Here is a 17,208-nt window from a genome sequence, read left to right on the forward strand (position 1 = left end):
GTAAGCAAGTTACTCCACCGAGAGAAGATAGAATCCGCCAAGGGCATTCCCAGCCGCACTAGCTAGCATATGCTAATGAAAGCTGATTCAGGTAGGAAAGAAGACTGGAATTGATGTTCCAAATCATTCCGAATCCTAAGCCAACTGAGTTACCTCATTTGGCGTGGGCATCAATTGAAGTTTAGTCAGGGTCATATATAAGTCATGAATTGATTATGGCTAATTAAGTTTAATATGCACAACCACAAAGCGGTGGGTTAGCGACTATGTCAACCACTATTACCGGATCCGAGCCTAGTTAAATCTGATCAAGAGCTGCAGGTGTGGTGGAGTGAGTTCAAAACCCAAGGCTATGGAGACAAGAAGGATTAACCATGGTGGCATGTCTGTAACAGTATCTCTATTTAGAAGTGAAACATAACTGTCATGTGCAGTCGGTGCAGCGGCGGTGCGCTAAACCCATACCAAGAGCTCTCAAGTTCCCAGAAAAAGAAAAAAAATTTAGCAAGCTAATTGCAGTGAAATTAAATCCTGGCTGATCATGAGAATTAGAAGAAGAATTTTGACATGGTACTTCAATCTTTTCTTTTATTTCTTTTTAATTAATTAGGATGCCCTTAGAACTCCAGGAGTTCGACAACAACATTGCGCTTGCCCTGTGCAGAAGTTTGGTGTCCTGGAAAGAGTCTGGTTCCTAGAAGGAGAGACCAATCACAAAAAAAATACAAATGAGATAATCCAAAAGATATCTGAACCATGCTCTACATCTCTTTGAGGGAGATGTTGGGGTTACGGTGTGTCTTTTATATGGTCGCATGAGTTTGTGGGCTGATTTTGAATGGTCGTTAGAAAATCGTAGGGCTTGAGGGCTTGAGGTCTTGAGGCCCAGGTATTCCAGTAACGTGTACCTATGTACTTGTTGCAATATATTTATAGCTAGGAAATTCACTGTATATGAGGAGGCTTGAGGATGTGTGTTTTTATTGCTTGTTCGTGTGAGATTTCCATTCGTTTTGGACAAGGATTTCAACACCACCATAGTACCACTCTCAATTGTGCTTGATTGGAAAATAAAGTGGAGCCAGAGGACTACAAAAAATCATTCATATCAGGACGAACCTAGTTATGCATATGGAAAAACAACAATTGCTACAACTCCAAAAATGGTCTTGGTTACAGATGCCACTGTGCCAAGATTACCAAGGGAACTCTTACCTTCTAGATGGATGCCAAGGTAACTCTCTCTCTCTCTCTCTCTCTCGCGGGGGAAAAAGTTCAACCTCAAATCACTTGGGATGAAGTGTCCTCCCCAAAAAAAAAAAAAATTGTACACCTGTGGAAACGGATAGACTACTTCTAGATGAAAATAATCAGCAAAACCTACATAACATGACTTCGTTCCATCTCCAACACCATCCAGTATGACGATGAAAATCTTCGAACCTTCTTCATCAACCAGGATATTCGTTACGAATAATATATATGGATATATACAAACATGGCCCAATGATTATGCAGTCCATCCTGACACTTAATAAAGGCCAAAAATTCGATAACATAAAAAATTTAAAGATCAGATCATGATCAGTGTCTACAATAAATTAACAAATAACATAATTTGATCACCATCTACAAGTAGTCAATTTTTTCTTTTGCCGCCCTACACTTTACACTCAACTTTATGATGATAATAGCCCAAATTTAAACTTTCTTGTCATCCAAGCTTGTTCAAGATCCCATGACTTGGCAATGAAAACAAGCATAGCTCATGACTTATAAGAAGTAGAAGACCACTTGGCAAAAATTTACATGAGGACTCCGTCAATATTATTGAGGGCTTTTTTTGCAATCTTGAACTTCGTAGAGAGGGTATTATCTGTATTCACCACATACTGCTTGATAAAGAATTCAATATCATTTCTGAGCAATTCGAGTGTTGGGGTTAAAGCGATACGTGTGAAGATGTTCCAAACCATAGCATCTGAGTGCTCAAAAAGAGCCCCAAAGAGCATCCGGAAATGCATTATCCTTTTCGGAGTTAGTTGACTGGGGTTGCTTAGTTCGACTGCCTTCAAAACCGAAAGGGAGAGGGAAAATGAAGCAAGCATCTCCGCCACAAATCTTGCAAGATTCATTGACCTGATTAGCTCTGTTGTTTCAAGTTCTTTGAAATGATCCCATAGGCAATACTGCGTAAGACAGGAAACAGGAGAAACAAAACATAAGTCATGGAAAAGGTGCAGCTTTCTCAATCGATCACAATGATTCACGGTGATCATATAGCCAGTCCCTTATTTTTAAGCGACTACTGGATATTGATAGCCATCCCATTCAATGTCATACCCTTGGGAGTAGTAAATTGTTAAGAGAGTTAGAACTGAAGAATGAATTTATCCCAGGTCTAGTACAACTCCCAAGATGTTACTGGTGAACAATGCTGAACCAATTGAGGCCAACTATCATGCCCATTTGATTCTTTTTGCTTAATTTTCAACCCCATATTCCTCTGATCCAGTTAAACCATCATCTTTAACCAAAAAAAAGGGGGGGGGGGGGGTTAAACCATTAGCAGTCATAGATCAAAAGCACGCACTTTTATTGCTTCATATTAGCCAGTTATTTTGTATATAAAGATACCCTAACATGAAATTAGTCAATATCTTTACTTGCCCGGCCAACAACTAGTTATTTGACTATTCAACAATTAGCCTTAGCAGGCTAAAACATCCCCAATTCACCTTAACCAAGCATTTTCTGTCTATGGAACTATGATAAAATACCATCTCACTTATTCATGAGAGGGTAGTTATACCTGTAAGGTGAACTTGTGGTTCTTGTCATGGTTACACAATTTTGAGGCCAGAATGCTGTAGTACTTGTTGAAAACCTTCTCTTGCAAACAGCACTCTACAAGGACTCGCATGATCTCTCTATCCTGCACTCTCGATGCATTAGAAGATGAAAGTGACGAAAAAAATAAAATAAAACTAAAAAGGGTAAAAAAGACCAGAATAAATGCACACCTGCTTCCCAGGCAAATCCAATCTTAGAAGCTTCTCAAAAGCATCTACATAGTCCTCAGCACTCATTATCACAGAGAAGATAGCCCTCCTGGCATCTGTATTCATCCTCTGTGCTGCAGCAAGCTCCATAAACTTTTGGGCTTCAAGGACCTCTCTATCAATCATGCTGGCAACCTCTTCAACATTATCTCTTGAGGAAGCCACCCCGCCAGACAACCACCATTGGCCTTTTTTGTAAGGATCAAGCAACTTGCTCCATTTGAGCCCTCGAAGTAAAATATCTTCCACTTTTAACTGCACATAAAGCCCAATGTAGTTTAGTAACACACCTTGACGAATAGAAAACAGGATCTAGACTAATAAAATTGTAAAAAGATCTGGATTCAATACAAACTACAAGGATTTCATTTTTAAAATCCTTCAGGATAAAGGACCCATGCATCAACAACTTCACTATGCCTTCTATAAAATATAAAAAGTGCAGCTGCTTCTGAAGAACTTTCCATTTCTTTCCTCCATACATGAGAAAACTTAACACAAATTCTGCCTCTTTAACCCAAATATTCAAAATTTCCAAATCAGTTGATCAACAAAAGAGTGAGGTCATATGGATTTGGACAGTGTAGGCCTGAAACTGGGTTTTGGACTTCTTAGTCAATCCGGATCCAACTCAGGTCTCTACTAAGTGGATTCATATCTAACGCAAGATATAAGTAGTTTTGAATTTTGATGCAGGTTGGATCTGGACACTAATGCTTCACTTCAATCTTTTTGCAATTGGGATCACTGCAAAGTCCAACTCACCCAAGAGTTGGATAGATGTCTAGATACAGACTAAGCTAACACAGATTCCAATCAGACCATTGCTTGGATCCGAACAACTCCATCTCATCTCTATGATATGAACTATGAAGCTACTTAAACTATTGTTAACAAAAAAAAACTTGGAGCTAATGGCCACCACTGCCACATTTGATTCTTTTGATACTCCCATCTCATCTCTCATCGTGGTCATTATGTTGCCTGGAAGTGAACCATATTTATTAGTTATTCCCAATCGCCACAAGCTCCTCTGCTTGGCTTAGAATCTCCACAAGCATTGCCTAAAAGATTCTGTTCTAAGTGAGCCCAATATCTCCCTTTTATCTTTAAAATTTCGTACTTCTGGTGAGTAAATGGAAACTGTGACACAGATCAGCAGGATAGGTACTCTGAAAAGTATGATGCAGATACACACATGGACTGATCCAAACCCATCTGGTTATCCAAAAAGAGATGAACCTGATCCATATTGAGTCTTTGGTCTAGTAGGGATTTTAGGAACTTTTATTTATTTAAGAATATTATGAGAATCTTCTGTTTTAGTCTTTATTTCCAAAGTGGTAGGACGGTGAGTTGGTTTGGGATTTTTTTTTCCTTTTTGAGTTAGTTGCCTTTTAGGATTTCTTTCTATGTTAAGAGTTTTTTTAATTTCCTATATGCTTGTAACCAACTGAAAAATGAAGTTATGAGTTGATATTGTGGTATGTGCATGTAGGCTGAGTACATGCGATTCTCCGCTCCCTCTACTGCAACTCTGAGTTCTCTCAGGGATTTCTTCCCTTCTCCTACTGGCCCTTCATCAACTTAGCATCAGAGTTGAAGGATCTCCATTCCTTCACTCGTCCATCTCTTTTCTTTTTTTTTTTCCTTCCCCATTATGCTCCTTGCTTCTGCCAAAAGTTCAAAAAAATCATCTGTCCAAAACAAAGAAATTGAGCCACTCCCCTAAACCCTCTTCTGTCTATCTTCCAGCAACCCAACCCCTCTTTTACTCAAACTCTCCTCCCCCACCGATCCCATTCCACCCGTGACATTGGTTCTAATAGAAAAACCCCTCTCGTCCTAGGTTTTGACAGCAGCCAAAAAAAATCCAACTCTGTTGCACAAACAGAGAAGTCAGAAACCCAATTTTTTTCTCTTTCGATCCCTCTACAGCAAACCCCTCCACCCTCTTTTCTTTCCTGGCTGTAACAGCGAAAAAATAATCCCTTCAATTTCCCACAAAGTAACTCCACAGCCTCTCCTTTTCCCCCCTTCTTGAGACTTCAGTGACCTCCTCTAGGGTTCTGCCAATCGAAAGATAAAGGGAAAAAAAAAATCAGAGTGAGCGAGAGGCATCAACAGGAAAAAAAGAAAGAGGAGAGAGCAATCGGCAAAGGATGAGAAAAAAAAAAGTTCATACCTACATGTCCCTGAACCCTCGTCGCAGTTGATTCCCTCACATCACATCTTCCTTCTCACTGGTTTCCTTTTTGTTAGACGGTGACGCAGACTCCCAATCGGTTCACTCCTCGATCCACCATTGCGGCTGGTTCCGTCGCCAAGGAGAAGAACCCCTTCTGTCAATAACCCTCCCACATGACTCTTCTTTTGAGAAGATTCTTTCCTCTTTTTTTCCCAATATGCCCTTCTCATTATTCTCTATTCCTTTTGTCCCATAATTGTTTAATTTCCAAGATTACCCTCACCCTATATACGTTATCTACTGTTTGTGTCTCAAGTCACTCTTCCAATATTACAGTTTTGCCACTACTCACTCAACTATTTACAATCTTGCCATCCCCTCAATTTCAATATAAATACACATCTGCCACTCCTCTATTGTCAATTGAATAAGCCCACAAGTGATCCAATCATGGATTTCTTTGTGCTCAAATTTATAGTGCGGTTGCCCAATGGAAAGCTTGCTAATTTGTTGATTGATGAGCGATTAAATGACAATTCCGTCTCCAGATCTGTGGTGGATATGTTATCAAAGACCAATCGGATTATTTTTTAGTTAGAGGATGATGTATTCGTTGAATTCTCTCTTTCTCATTATTATGATGGTGTTTTTTGTGAAGTGCTTGACTCTCCTCAATGCATCATTAAATTGGGTCGAGGTTGGTTGAAACAATGAGATGGCATCCTTGATCGTGACAAAAATTTGTGCATCATCCAGCCTTTCCACATGCATCAGAAATTTATTCTTCATGGATCGGCTGACTTAAAGAAGGTTGTATGCCACACAACACAGCAACTCTGCTCATCTCTAACCCATTCAATTTCATTCCATCCTCCATTATATTACATAGTGAATATAAAGAAAAGGAAAAACATATTAATGGAAGCCCAACTAAAACAAGAAACTAACAATTTACTATCTAGGAAAAAATCTCAAATATAGAAACTACCAAAATAATTCCTACATAATCTACCCACCCAAATAAAATAAAATAAACTTAAAGATAACATCTTGCGCTAACTACCAACCACCTTTAGAACGGCATCCAACTAATTAATCCCAATATATGCACCTTCTCTCTCTAAAAAGTTGCCGGGTGTGTCCCAGCAACTTTTTAGCAAGACAACGAAGCTGCGTTAAAAATTATGGATTGAAATAAGTGTAAAGAACTCAACGATAACATGCAATATGAAACGACCTGCTGAAGCCATTTCTTTATCCATGTATGTGATGCAGAATCCTCTTTAGACCTTTTCTTGTTGTTCTTGATATCACAAATGGTTTCAAGCATGAACTCCATCTGCAAGGATACCCATACAGTAAAAAAGAGAAATAGAGAGAGAGAGAGAGAGAGAGAAGTAAAACAAACTCCATTTTCTCTTGGGAAGGATATAAATAAATGATGCACATACTCTTTTATTATCTATCTTAGGCTGGCCATCCACCACGGAAGATGACTTCAATTCATTCACTCTATTCTGAACACTAAGTATAAAATCTTTCATCGCAGCTGGATCATCGCCCCTTAGCTTCATCCCACAGCCTATTCAGAACATAACACTTGTGTTATTTGACAATCCAAATGCCCGGATGCCTTCAGTTTTTAAAGCGCCATACGCAAATGCTCATTTGGAGAGGAGAATCAACAAAACCACAAATTTCAATGATAAGTAATGCTAATAAACAATAATGAACAAAAGAAAGGCAATAATGGACATTCACCAAAGTGATTTTTTTTAAAGTGTATCCATTCATCAATGAGTGGATAGATTGTGACCTACTGGTCACGGGTTTGAGTCTGAAAACAGCCTCTCTGCGTAGCAGGGGTAAGGCTGCATACATTATGAACCTCCCCAGACCCCGTAGTGGCGGAAGCCTCGTGCAATGGGTACACCCTTTTATTCATCAATGATAGAATAGAATAATGTAGCCGAACCGCATAGTTTGGGAAAAGGCTTCAGAGTTGAATTGTTTCCAACAACAGCTGTCGCATGATTGAGAGTAAATAGCAACATACATAAACAAGATTTACAGAAGCAGGCGGGAGGTGGGGACTTACATTGTAATATTGTCAGGATAGTAGAAACATCCACCTCCATCAAGCGCTTGCCCAGCAATATCATAAAATCATATATCAAATCACTGATCAACATCGATAAAGGAGTCATCCTTGAGACCAAAAATGTGTCAAAATAATAAATGTTGCGCATTATGAAAAAAAATCTGCAGTAACAGTCTGAAACTTTTGTCTTTCTATTCCACAACATATGATACTAATTTCAGACGCTCATGGTTCACATTAGAGCATACATCCAGAGTCTAAAAAAACTAGTTTTACTTCTTTCTTCTTTTTTTTTCTGGCGGGGGAGGGGGGTGGGGGACTCATGAAACCAAGTAGCTTATCCTTGAGATTTATAGCACAAGATAACTTATTAGGTAACTTTCGTCCACATCATCATGCTTCATTGCTTCTCACCAACCACTTCATAATACAAGCAACCAAAATTTTGGCCATTCCAAATAAAACAGTTCTACTTCCAAACAGGAAAGGAAATCAGCATAACAGAGAGTATAAGATATGCTTCTTATCTGAAACGATATACTAATCTTTTAAAATGTTACGGCCACAATTTGATCTTACATTGTACAAGCCACCTACCTTGCGCAAACCCCAAATATGCACAAATATGATAGTAGAAGGGTCAGATTTCGCAAGGAAAGGTTATCTTCTTTCCGGTATTCCTCCTGAAAAGAACAAAGACAGAACAAAGTCAATGGATGTTGCAGTGTACAGATCATAGTTGCCAGGTTATCACCTAGGCAACAAGGTGCCCAGATCCAAGACCTGATATCTTGCCGTCCAAATGTCAAAAATTTCACTCCTTTCTTGTTTCTACCCTTATATGATTCAATAACCTCACTTAACACCCCTATATGACCCTCAACTCAACTAAGCCTTTTCCCAACTAAATGGGATCAGATACATGAATTCTGTTCTGCCATTCAGCACTATTTTAAGGTCATATTAGTTGTGAAGCATATGCCATTCAAATATTTTCTCACTAATTCTTCCCAAGTCACCTTTGGTCTACCTCTATGACCTACATTTTTATATTTATTTGCAATCATAAGATGAAGGCAGACCTTGGAGCAATTGCTCCATTGCAACCTAGTGATCACGGTTTCAAGTTGGTAAACAGCCTGCATACATCATGACCCTCCCTAGACCCCGCAGTGACAGGAGCCTCGTGCACTGGGTACGCCCTTTTTGCATTTATAAGATGAAAAATACTGGGAAAATATGACCTGGGATAACAAGGTGGCTGACTGCCTCTGTGACTCACCCAGGCACAAAAATCACTTTCTTATCCTCTTGACACATAAAGAACTCAACTAAACCTATACTAGCCAGGAACTTAATGTTTAGGCCTCCAGATACTATGTACTCCCCAAAACTGTAAAAAATAATAATAACTAGCTCAGTTGCTAAATGATATAAAGCTTATTCAAACTTCCAAGACCTCAAATGATTTTGCAAGGGAAGCAAGAAGCTTTGCACTGAAGTCCATCCCAACTGAACATGCCATTCCTGCAACAAAAGCAGCAAAAACAGCAGCAAACCTGCACCAAAGGAGGGGACAATAAAGGGAAATAAAGATTTAACCTTCTAAAAATATCCAACACAACAAAGATAAGGACAGAAATCCATTTAGTAATTGCTGCTACAATGAGACCAAGGAATACAATATAAAGAACATGATGAACCCACCAAATCCAATACAGTAACAGGTTTGAAAGTTAACAGAATCAAAAACAAAAAACACATCATGTCAGAACAAAACAGTGCTTGTGGAATGCCAACCAGTAAAGTTTGGAAAGATACTGAAATGTAAGAAACGCAACTATAGCTATCAACAGGAAAACACACAACAATAAATGGAACAAAGAATTGCCACAAGAAAAATTACATGGGTATTCCCTCTCCTACCATATCTGTGATTTTTGGCAGCCAGTTTTTGAACTGTTGAAAGCATAGTAAGTAATTCATATGGAATTTGGAACATCAAAAGACCAACAAATAGATCTTTATATGGAATAACCACGAGTGTTATGAAAGGCTCAATGAGGCACATACCTGGTGTGTGAAGCAACGCAAAGCACACACCTTGCACCATGCTTTGCTCACAGGCACATGTCATCAGCAGGGTCTGCATTTTTGAGAACCTGATCCCAGGCACAGGGTTGCGCACACCTATATCCTATAAAACAAAAACCTTTCGTGTTTCCTTTAATGTGTTCTTAAGTTTTGTGGTATAATTTGCTTTTTTGGCAACTTTTTCAGTCAATTAAAATTATATAACAGTTATGTAACTAGGGGATATTTTTTCTACACTCTACTTTTAAAGCCTTCTCTAAAAGGCCCTAACATTTCTGCCACATGGCAGATCTTCTGGATCTCAAAATTTGTGGCTAAATTGTCCAAAATCTTGACTCATATGGTAAGTTTCATCACATAAGTATTACACCATATAGCACAACCAACAGGTCAATCTTGATCAGTATTTGGATGGTTAGGGGAAAGATCCAATAAAATGATGCGCAATACAATGAATTCGAGACTGAAACCCACATGGTTCTCTACCTATCCAATAGCAAGAATTTCCATATCAACTCTCTACTGATATGATACTAAGAAGTACTTTGCATTTGAGGTACCCTAAGTTTGGAGATTAGGCATATGAGGTGCTTTGTTTAATTGTTTCTCAATTGTGCACCCAACATGCCCAAACCCAATAACTAGTCAAGATGGTTAACCTAAAGGCCATTTTACATAACTCCCCACTAATAAACATGATGATGAAGTGTCGTCTCTGATATTATTCTAATAAAAAAGATACCAGTCAACCATTATGATTTAATATTTTCTTAAATACTCCATTTGAATCATGACCATTCATTTAACATTTTAAATCATACAAATGTGATGGTATAGTTGGATTTAATATCAAACGATCAGAAGCTTATGAAGGATCCTAATTGGAAGGATGTGAGTCAACTATTATGATTTAGCATTTTGAAATCTTTTATTTGGATCATGACTGTTTATTTAGCATTTTAAATCATGTCAAATGTTATGGTGCATCCTGATCTAAGATTAGACCATCAGAAACTTATGAAATATTCTATGATGGTTGAATTCATCTTTCCAATTAGAATCTTTTAGAAGCTTATGATGTTCTGATCTAATATCAGGCTGTACCATTGTTACCATAATTTAACATGCTAAATGAACGGCATAACGGTAAAACTGTCTCATTCATGGTTGAGGCGCCTTGTTGGTGTTGCCTTGACATCTAGGCCCCCCCTAACACCTTGGGTCACCTAGAAGCTGTGACAGCTATGGTCTCATTCCAACTGAAATCTTTCAAAAGATTCTATTGTTTGATCTTAAATCAGATTGTGCCATTGTGCTTATCATGATTTACAAAGCTAAATCAACATTTATGATCCAAATCAAAAGTTTAAAATGATAAATTATGATGGTTGAACCATATCTTTCCAATTAGAATATTACAAAACACGTAGAAATTAGGTTATCAGAAGAATAATTTGCAATATTAGAATTATTTTAAATTCGTGTGAGCCTTAATGATGTAAATCAAGAGAGGTTCCATCACAACTATCACACCAGAACAAGTCCAAATCCAAATTTAATAGATTAAATAAGGTTAGATAGGTCATAGGCTTAGTATCTTTATGTTTTCTATTGTAATTGGCCTATTTTGATGGACAGCTCATATATGAAAGCATGGCCCATACGAATTTAACTAGTTAGTTGCATCTAGACCTTTAAAGTTGTGAGGTTTTGGGGTATCAATAGGTTCTTGGGGATGTCAATAGGTTAGTTTCATAATTAGTTGTGAAAGACCTTGAAAATGTAAGACTCACTTAATATCTTGAAAAGAGTCCCAATGTAAGTCCTTGGAAATGTAAGGGCCATTAAGTCTAGAACTCTCCCAACCACTCCATAAAAGTGCTTCATGTAAGTATTTTGATTTAAAAAAAAAAAATGAATGAAATCTTGGTTCTGGTTTTTTCCAATGGCTGTGAGAAACAGTTTAGGAGAGAGTCCTATGTGACGTGAGAAACCTTGAGGTGAGAGCCTAGGTGTGAGTGAGAGACTCTTACCATCTGTCAATCTTCTTCCCCTATTCTCCCAATCGACACCCCTGTTTTATTTACTGTTCTCACTACCCTACGACCCTATCTAGTAAGGATCCTGATTGTGTCGCCAGGTCTGAACCAAGACCTCAACACTTAAACTTAACCATGGTTAGTTGGTGTAAGTCGGGTGCAAATTTGAGAAACAAAGCAATTCGGATGCCAAATCGAGGGACTTAATGTACCTGCAATGCAAATTATCAATCCTTGTTTGACGTCATAAAACACATGAGAGGAAATCAACAGGATGGTGGGCCATAGTTGGAATAAGCCACAAAATCTGACAAGTACACTACCCTAAGTATCTACCCAATGGATGAATCATCAAGATCAGCCATCTATGTGGCTCAAAAATAGCAAACATTTAAAGAAGCCTCTCTAAACAGCTAATGATTAAACCCTAAATCCCTGAAAGAACTGAGGACAGGGTTTAGTAGAAGCTCGAGAGTTTCAAGGCCTAAACTCGGTTGTGTTGTCCATGATTGAAGCTGGGAGCCTCAGATTTGAAGATTAAAGGCTTGAAGCTTTGGTTGAACCTTTGAAGACTAGATATTTATATTGCAACCACACCAGCTCAAGCCCCAACGTTCCAAGTCTTGATTTTCAGTTTTTTTTTTCCTTACCCCTCCCCCTTCTCTCCCCCCTTTTCCTAACTATTAAATCCAGTGAGAATCCCTCCTCACCTTACAATTTCACACCCTTAAAATATATGATACCCTTGCAGAAACTGTCATATAAATCTTTCTATTGTCAAAATAATGTATATATTTAAGTCAAAATACAAACCAGACTCATCATTCATATGAGCAAAAAATGCATTAATATTTACAATATTTACCAAATAACCAAGAAACAAAAGGAAAAAAAAAACAAACACACACACACACACACACACACACACACACACACACAGACATATAAGGTCTGCATCAAGAAGATGACATTCGGAGGAAGAAATATGCATATACCAATCAAGCCTTTAAAAATATGAAGTCACCCATCAAAAATAATTCAAGCTTTCACAGCTTCAGGAGGCCAATGATGGTCACATGATATTTACATCCACGTTAGACCATAAATATGGTAATGGGTCATTTTTACAAGACACATATTCACTAAAAAGACAAGCCAACAACATTTCTGTTGAGTAAGGAGAACCCAACCTCAAAAACCTCGGGGGTGGGGGAGAAAAAGAACAAGAAAACATAAAATAATAAACTGAACTTCTGAAGAGAGGTGCCAATGGTTCATGCTAGTGTTTTATAATCCAGACCAGAGGTTGCCCATCCATCAGGTACTCGGTAACCCAAACTGGTAGGACAGATGGTCCAATCTGGCATATCTGGTTAACATTAGTTGGCACAACAATATGGTAAAAGAAATACATAGTTGATGCATGGAACATAAATCTCTAAATTGAACCACCTGATTGCTCACTTAATTTGGTTACTAAGACTACAAAGGCGGGTCACAAAGCCTACAGGAGTCCTGACAGAGTTCTTAGAATGTGTACTAGACAAGAGAGAGAAGAATAAAAGAAATAATAAATAAATAAATAGAAGAAGTAAAGATATAGCTCGTAACTGTTCGTTGCCACGAGGTCCTTGAGAACAGAATCCCAAAATCTCCTCACTGATTATCTGAGAAGCAACACTGCGACCAGCCATCTGCAAGTGGGTCAGATTAAACAGTTTGAAGCTATAAACAAACAATTTAATAACCACACAAGAAGTTTCTCTGTGAATTAGATAAAATATGGAAGGAAAAAAAAAAGGGGCGGTAATTTTTACTCTCAAACTCTGTGTCTTGGACGCCAATGACCACACATGTATTAGACATATCCCATAAAATACTACAATGTAGAGGGAGGCCCCATTATTCCACCTAGAATAATCATTTTAAGGATTGATTTAAACTGGACTGGGCAGCATAAATAATCTGAATCTCATTCTTTTGGATGCTCATGGCCTGATGAAGTTCAGAAAAGTAGGAAAGGTCCATGAGTCCAGATCAGCAGATCAATTACACATATACTATAAAGTTGACAACTGACAAGTATCAATACGTTGGAATTTGTGCTATTGCAGCAGGTAGTTGAGGGAGCGTTTAGGTAAATATTACTTCAAATACATGGAGGGCAAAAATCAACATCCCCGAACAGATGACCATGGAGTCAGCTACAACTCCCCATGGTGGACCAAGTGACCAATAATTTTAACTTACAAAATGGAATCAAAATAACTCATCAAGATAAATATTGCTTAAAAAATGAGAATGAAAATGATCCACAAAGCGTGGGGGGAAGAATGGCGTACCCTGAAAATGGTGGACATCTCCCTTGTGACTGGTTCCAAATTAGATTCAGAAAGCTTATTCAGAAGTCCTGGATTAAGTTGATATTATACAAACAGTGTAAATGTCCGAAAACACTAAAAGAAAAAAGGAAAAGTTAAAGCAACATTCATTAGATGAAAACTTGTCAGACCTTTCACCGATCTGCGGAATTGAGTATATTCGTCTATCTCATTTCTAACAAGGGTTCTCTGTTGAGGAGGTACATATTTTCTCTTCTCATCCAATGCAGGTGCCTTCAAAGAAGGTTCTTTGGGTGCAACCTCATCAATAGTACTTTCCACTTGCTCTACTCCTTCAGCAGTTGTATTACTTGCCACTACCTCTTTCGGCCTTGGCTCTGATGCATCAGACAACTTCCTCTTTTTACCCTTCTTACTCGCACGCTTAGAGCTCTTTACGTTCTTGTAGTCCTCTTCGTCATCTGGGATTTCATTGTCCTCCAAAGAATCCAGAACGGACGAAATCCCATCAAACAAAATATTGATCCCATCATCAACTCCCCTCAATTTCCCACCCTTCACCTTGAGCTTCTTTGCGAGCTTCCTTTCCAGTTCTAAATCCTCTTCCACAGAAACAATGCCTTTATTCATATCCATCTCAAGATACTCCTCAAACTTAGTCTTCGGTTTTCTCTTCTTCAACTTATTCTTCTCTTTTGCCATAGGTAATGACACCGTCTGAACAGGATCAGTAGAAGATTCCAATTGCACCTTCAGTCTATTAGGCGAAGAAGGCTGCGTTATGCATCTATCTTCCTCGCCATCAACATCTGAGTCCCTAACTTCTCTCCTTTCTAAAACCTCATTCGGCAAGGGTTTTGATTCCTTCGTAATTTCAGACTTCAACTTCACAGGGTTTTTCTTTGATTTAGCAGATTTCTGTAAGCGTATGATTAACTTGAAAAAATGAAACCAATGAAGAAAGATGAAAAAAGGGACAAAGAAATTCAAAGTATAAAAATCAGAAATTGAATGACCTGATGTTGAATCCATGACAAAAAACGATTCTGCTGCTTAGCTAGTCGAGCTTCTTTACGCTTTTGTTTTCGCGATTTCTCGGTCGAATTAGTCTCTGGATAGCAATTGAGAGAGCAACGATAATCATTCAGTTGGGAGGATATACAGAACTGCTAAAATCAAAGGAACTGGTCAAGAGAGAGAATAATTACCCATGGTTTACAGCTGAACAAAAAACTGGAACTATAGGTAGAGACGCAGAAGAGGCCAGTAAACCACTTCTTGATTGAGCGTTAGGAAGGAACACCACTTGGGGCTTTTTATGGTATGGACTCTATGAAACCGTTAGAGAGATTATTTGAATGCAAATTCCAAGTCGGGAAGATGAGGGAGGGCGATAGAGAGAATCGCAGTGAACGGGGAAGAGTGAAAGAAGGGGAGCGCAAGAGAGAAGGGCATAAACCGTGCCGCGCACCTGATAGAGAGAAACCGGGTTTTAAAAACGGGAATCGGTGACGGAAACGGTCCCTGTCGATTCTGATTCAGATCGGATTGAATCGGCATCAATAACCCTATAATCGGCTGTCAACCCAATTCTACCGCTCGAAGAAAAACATCGATTCTGTATAATCTTGGGCTGTGTTTGGTATGCGTTATTGGAACGTATTCTTGGAATGCATTCCCAAAATGGATAATGCATTCTCAACTTAAAATGAAATACATCGATTGAACAATGCATTCTTAATTTTAGAATGGGACTACATTTCATATGATATTTAAATTCTCATTCTTAACAACTTCATTCTTCGCCTACTTGGCATATTATCTTTTTCTTATTATTTTATAAGATTTCTTAACCAAATCTTTTTTTTATTTTTTAATTCTTTTTTACTTACTAATTCTTTACTCTTTAATTGCTCAACCCAACTTAATACCCTATGTGAAAATGGGATTTGATTCTTAGAATTTAACAATAAACAACAGTTTTCAAAAGCTTTATATTTTATCACATATGAAAACATATTTGATTTGAAAATCATATTATAATGTAAATGATTAAATGGGTCTCCATCACAACCAAGCCTACAGGTAGGTTTTTTATTATTATTATTATTTATCATAGAAAAGGAAATTCATCGAAAAACTACAAGGTGGGAGGAGAGTTGGGAAGTTAGAAGTTGATTATAGATTCATTCAGTTGATACCTAAATGATGCAATATCTCTCTTAGTCATGAACTTTGATACTCCTAAAACAGATTCACCACCTCCGCATAATTAGTCTATACGACGATGCCTATGTCACTAAATCGCCTTGTCTGCAACAAATCCTGTAAATTATGTTTAAATTTATAAAAGTACAAAAATAAACAAGTCATAAAAAACATGGGTCCCATCAACCTATTGCATCTTGTTCTATCATATCAGCAATATTTTGTCTATCTTGTCTCATACATGTTGCTGCTGAGTGGAAACTAATCGGAACCCTCTTTATTTTCCTCATTGTCATAGCTATTATCAATGATACTTGAGTCTTCACAACCATACTTTGTAAACAACCAATCATTTGCTTCTTGTTTCCTAATAAAATTGTGTATGACTACATAAGCAATTTACCAATTTCAACTTGTGTCCTAAACTAATATGGAAGAATGGTCTTGAGAATGGGAAATCGTTTCTTCAAGACACCAAAACATCTTTCAATTATATTCCTTAATAATGAATTAGCATGATTAAATCGTTATTTGACCACTTGCGGTCTTCTGTGGTTATAATCTAGTTGATAGTAGCGCACTATTTTGAATGGGGCAAGGTATCCAGGGACATTTGAAAATCCGAGATCAACAAGATAATACTTTCCTATAAATACACACAATTCATTAGTAAATAATTATGAATATTTAAAAATAAATAAAAAATCAAATATTTAACAAATCAAATAATATTCTTATTAATCAAAATAATAATTCAATAATTACCTTTTAAAGGTTAAAGGAATTTCAAGATTTGTAGATGCAATGCTTTCCACATAATCCTCGAGTCATGGGATGTTCCTTTCCAACCCGCCCATATGAAGGTAAAACACATGCCAAAATCACTAGCACATTTTGTTTTTTTTTTTTTTTCTTTTTTGGTCTATATGGAATTTGGTTGGCAACTAGGATGGATGCACTAACATGTGTCCCATTAATTGTTCATATACAATTGTCAAAATAAGGATGATACCTCCCATCTCCACAAATTTTAGTAAGAATTTCATTAAAGGATGGTGGTTGAATGAGTTATCTGGCATAAGTATTAAGGGCCTGTAGAATATTATGAAAAACTTTACTCACGGTTTCACCATAATGTTGAAACCTTTCTTGAATAATGTTATTCCTAACATTA

At 37.6% G+C, this 17,208-nt stretch overlaps 1 protein-coding gene across 1 annotated transcript; it reads right to left on the reverse strand.

The window, feature by feature from the left end:
- Window positions 1–1,525: 1,525 nt before the first annotated feature.
- LOC122089178 (nucleolar MIF4G domain-containing protein 1) lies at window positions 1,526–15,287 on the reverse strand. The gene is made up of 13 exons (XM_042658696.1): window positions 15,035–15,287; window positions 14,843–14,937; window positions 13,997–14,744; window positions 13,827–13,894; window positions 13,096–13,178; window positions 8,811–8,910; window positions 7,949–8,034; window positions 7,349–7,431; window positions 6,702–6,832; window positions 6,488–6,589; window positions 3,024–3,317; window positions 2,813–2,935; window positions 1,526–2,189 (listed from the first exon to the last, which is right to left on the reverse strand). The coding sequence occupies exons 1-13, from the start codon at window positions 15,036–15,038 to the stop codon at window positions 1,806–1,808; spliced, it is 2,301 nt and encodes a 766-aa protein (XP_042514630.1). The 5' UTR covers window positions 15,039–15,287; the 3' UTR covers window positions 1,526–1,805.
- Between the last annotated feature and the right edge of the window lie 1,921 nt (window positions 15,288–17,208).

This window comes from Macadamia integrifolia, chromosome 9 (assembly GCF_013358625.1).
Source record: "Macadamia integrifolia cultivar HAES 741 chromosome 9, SCU_Mint_v3, whole genome shotgun sequence".
NCBI lineage: Eukaryota > Viridiplantae > Streptophyta > Magnoliopsida > Proteales > Proteaceae > Macadamia > Macadamia integrifolia.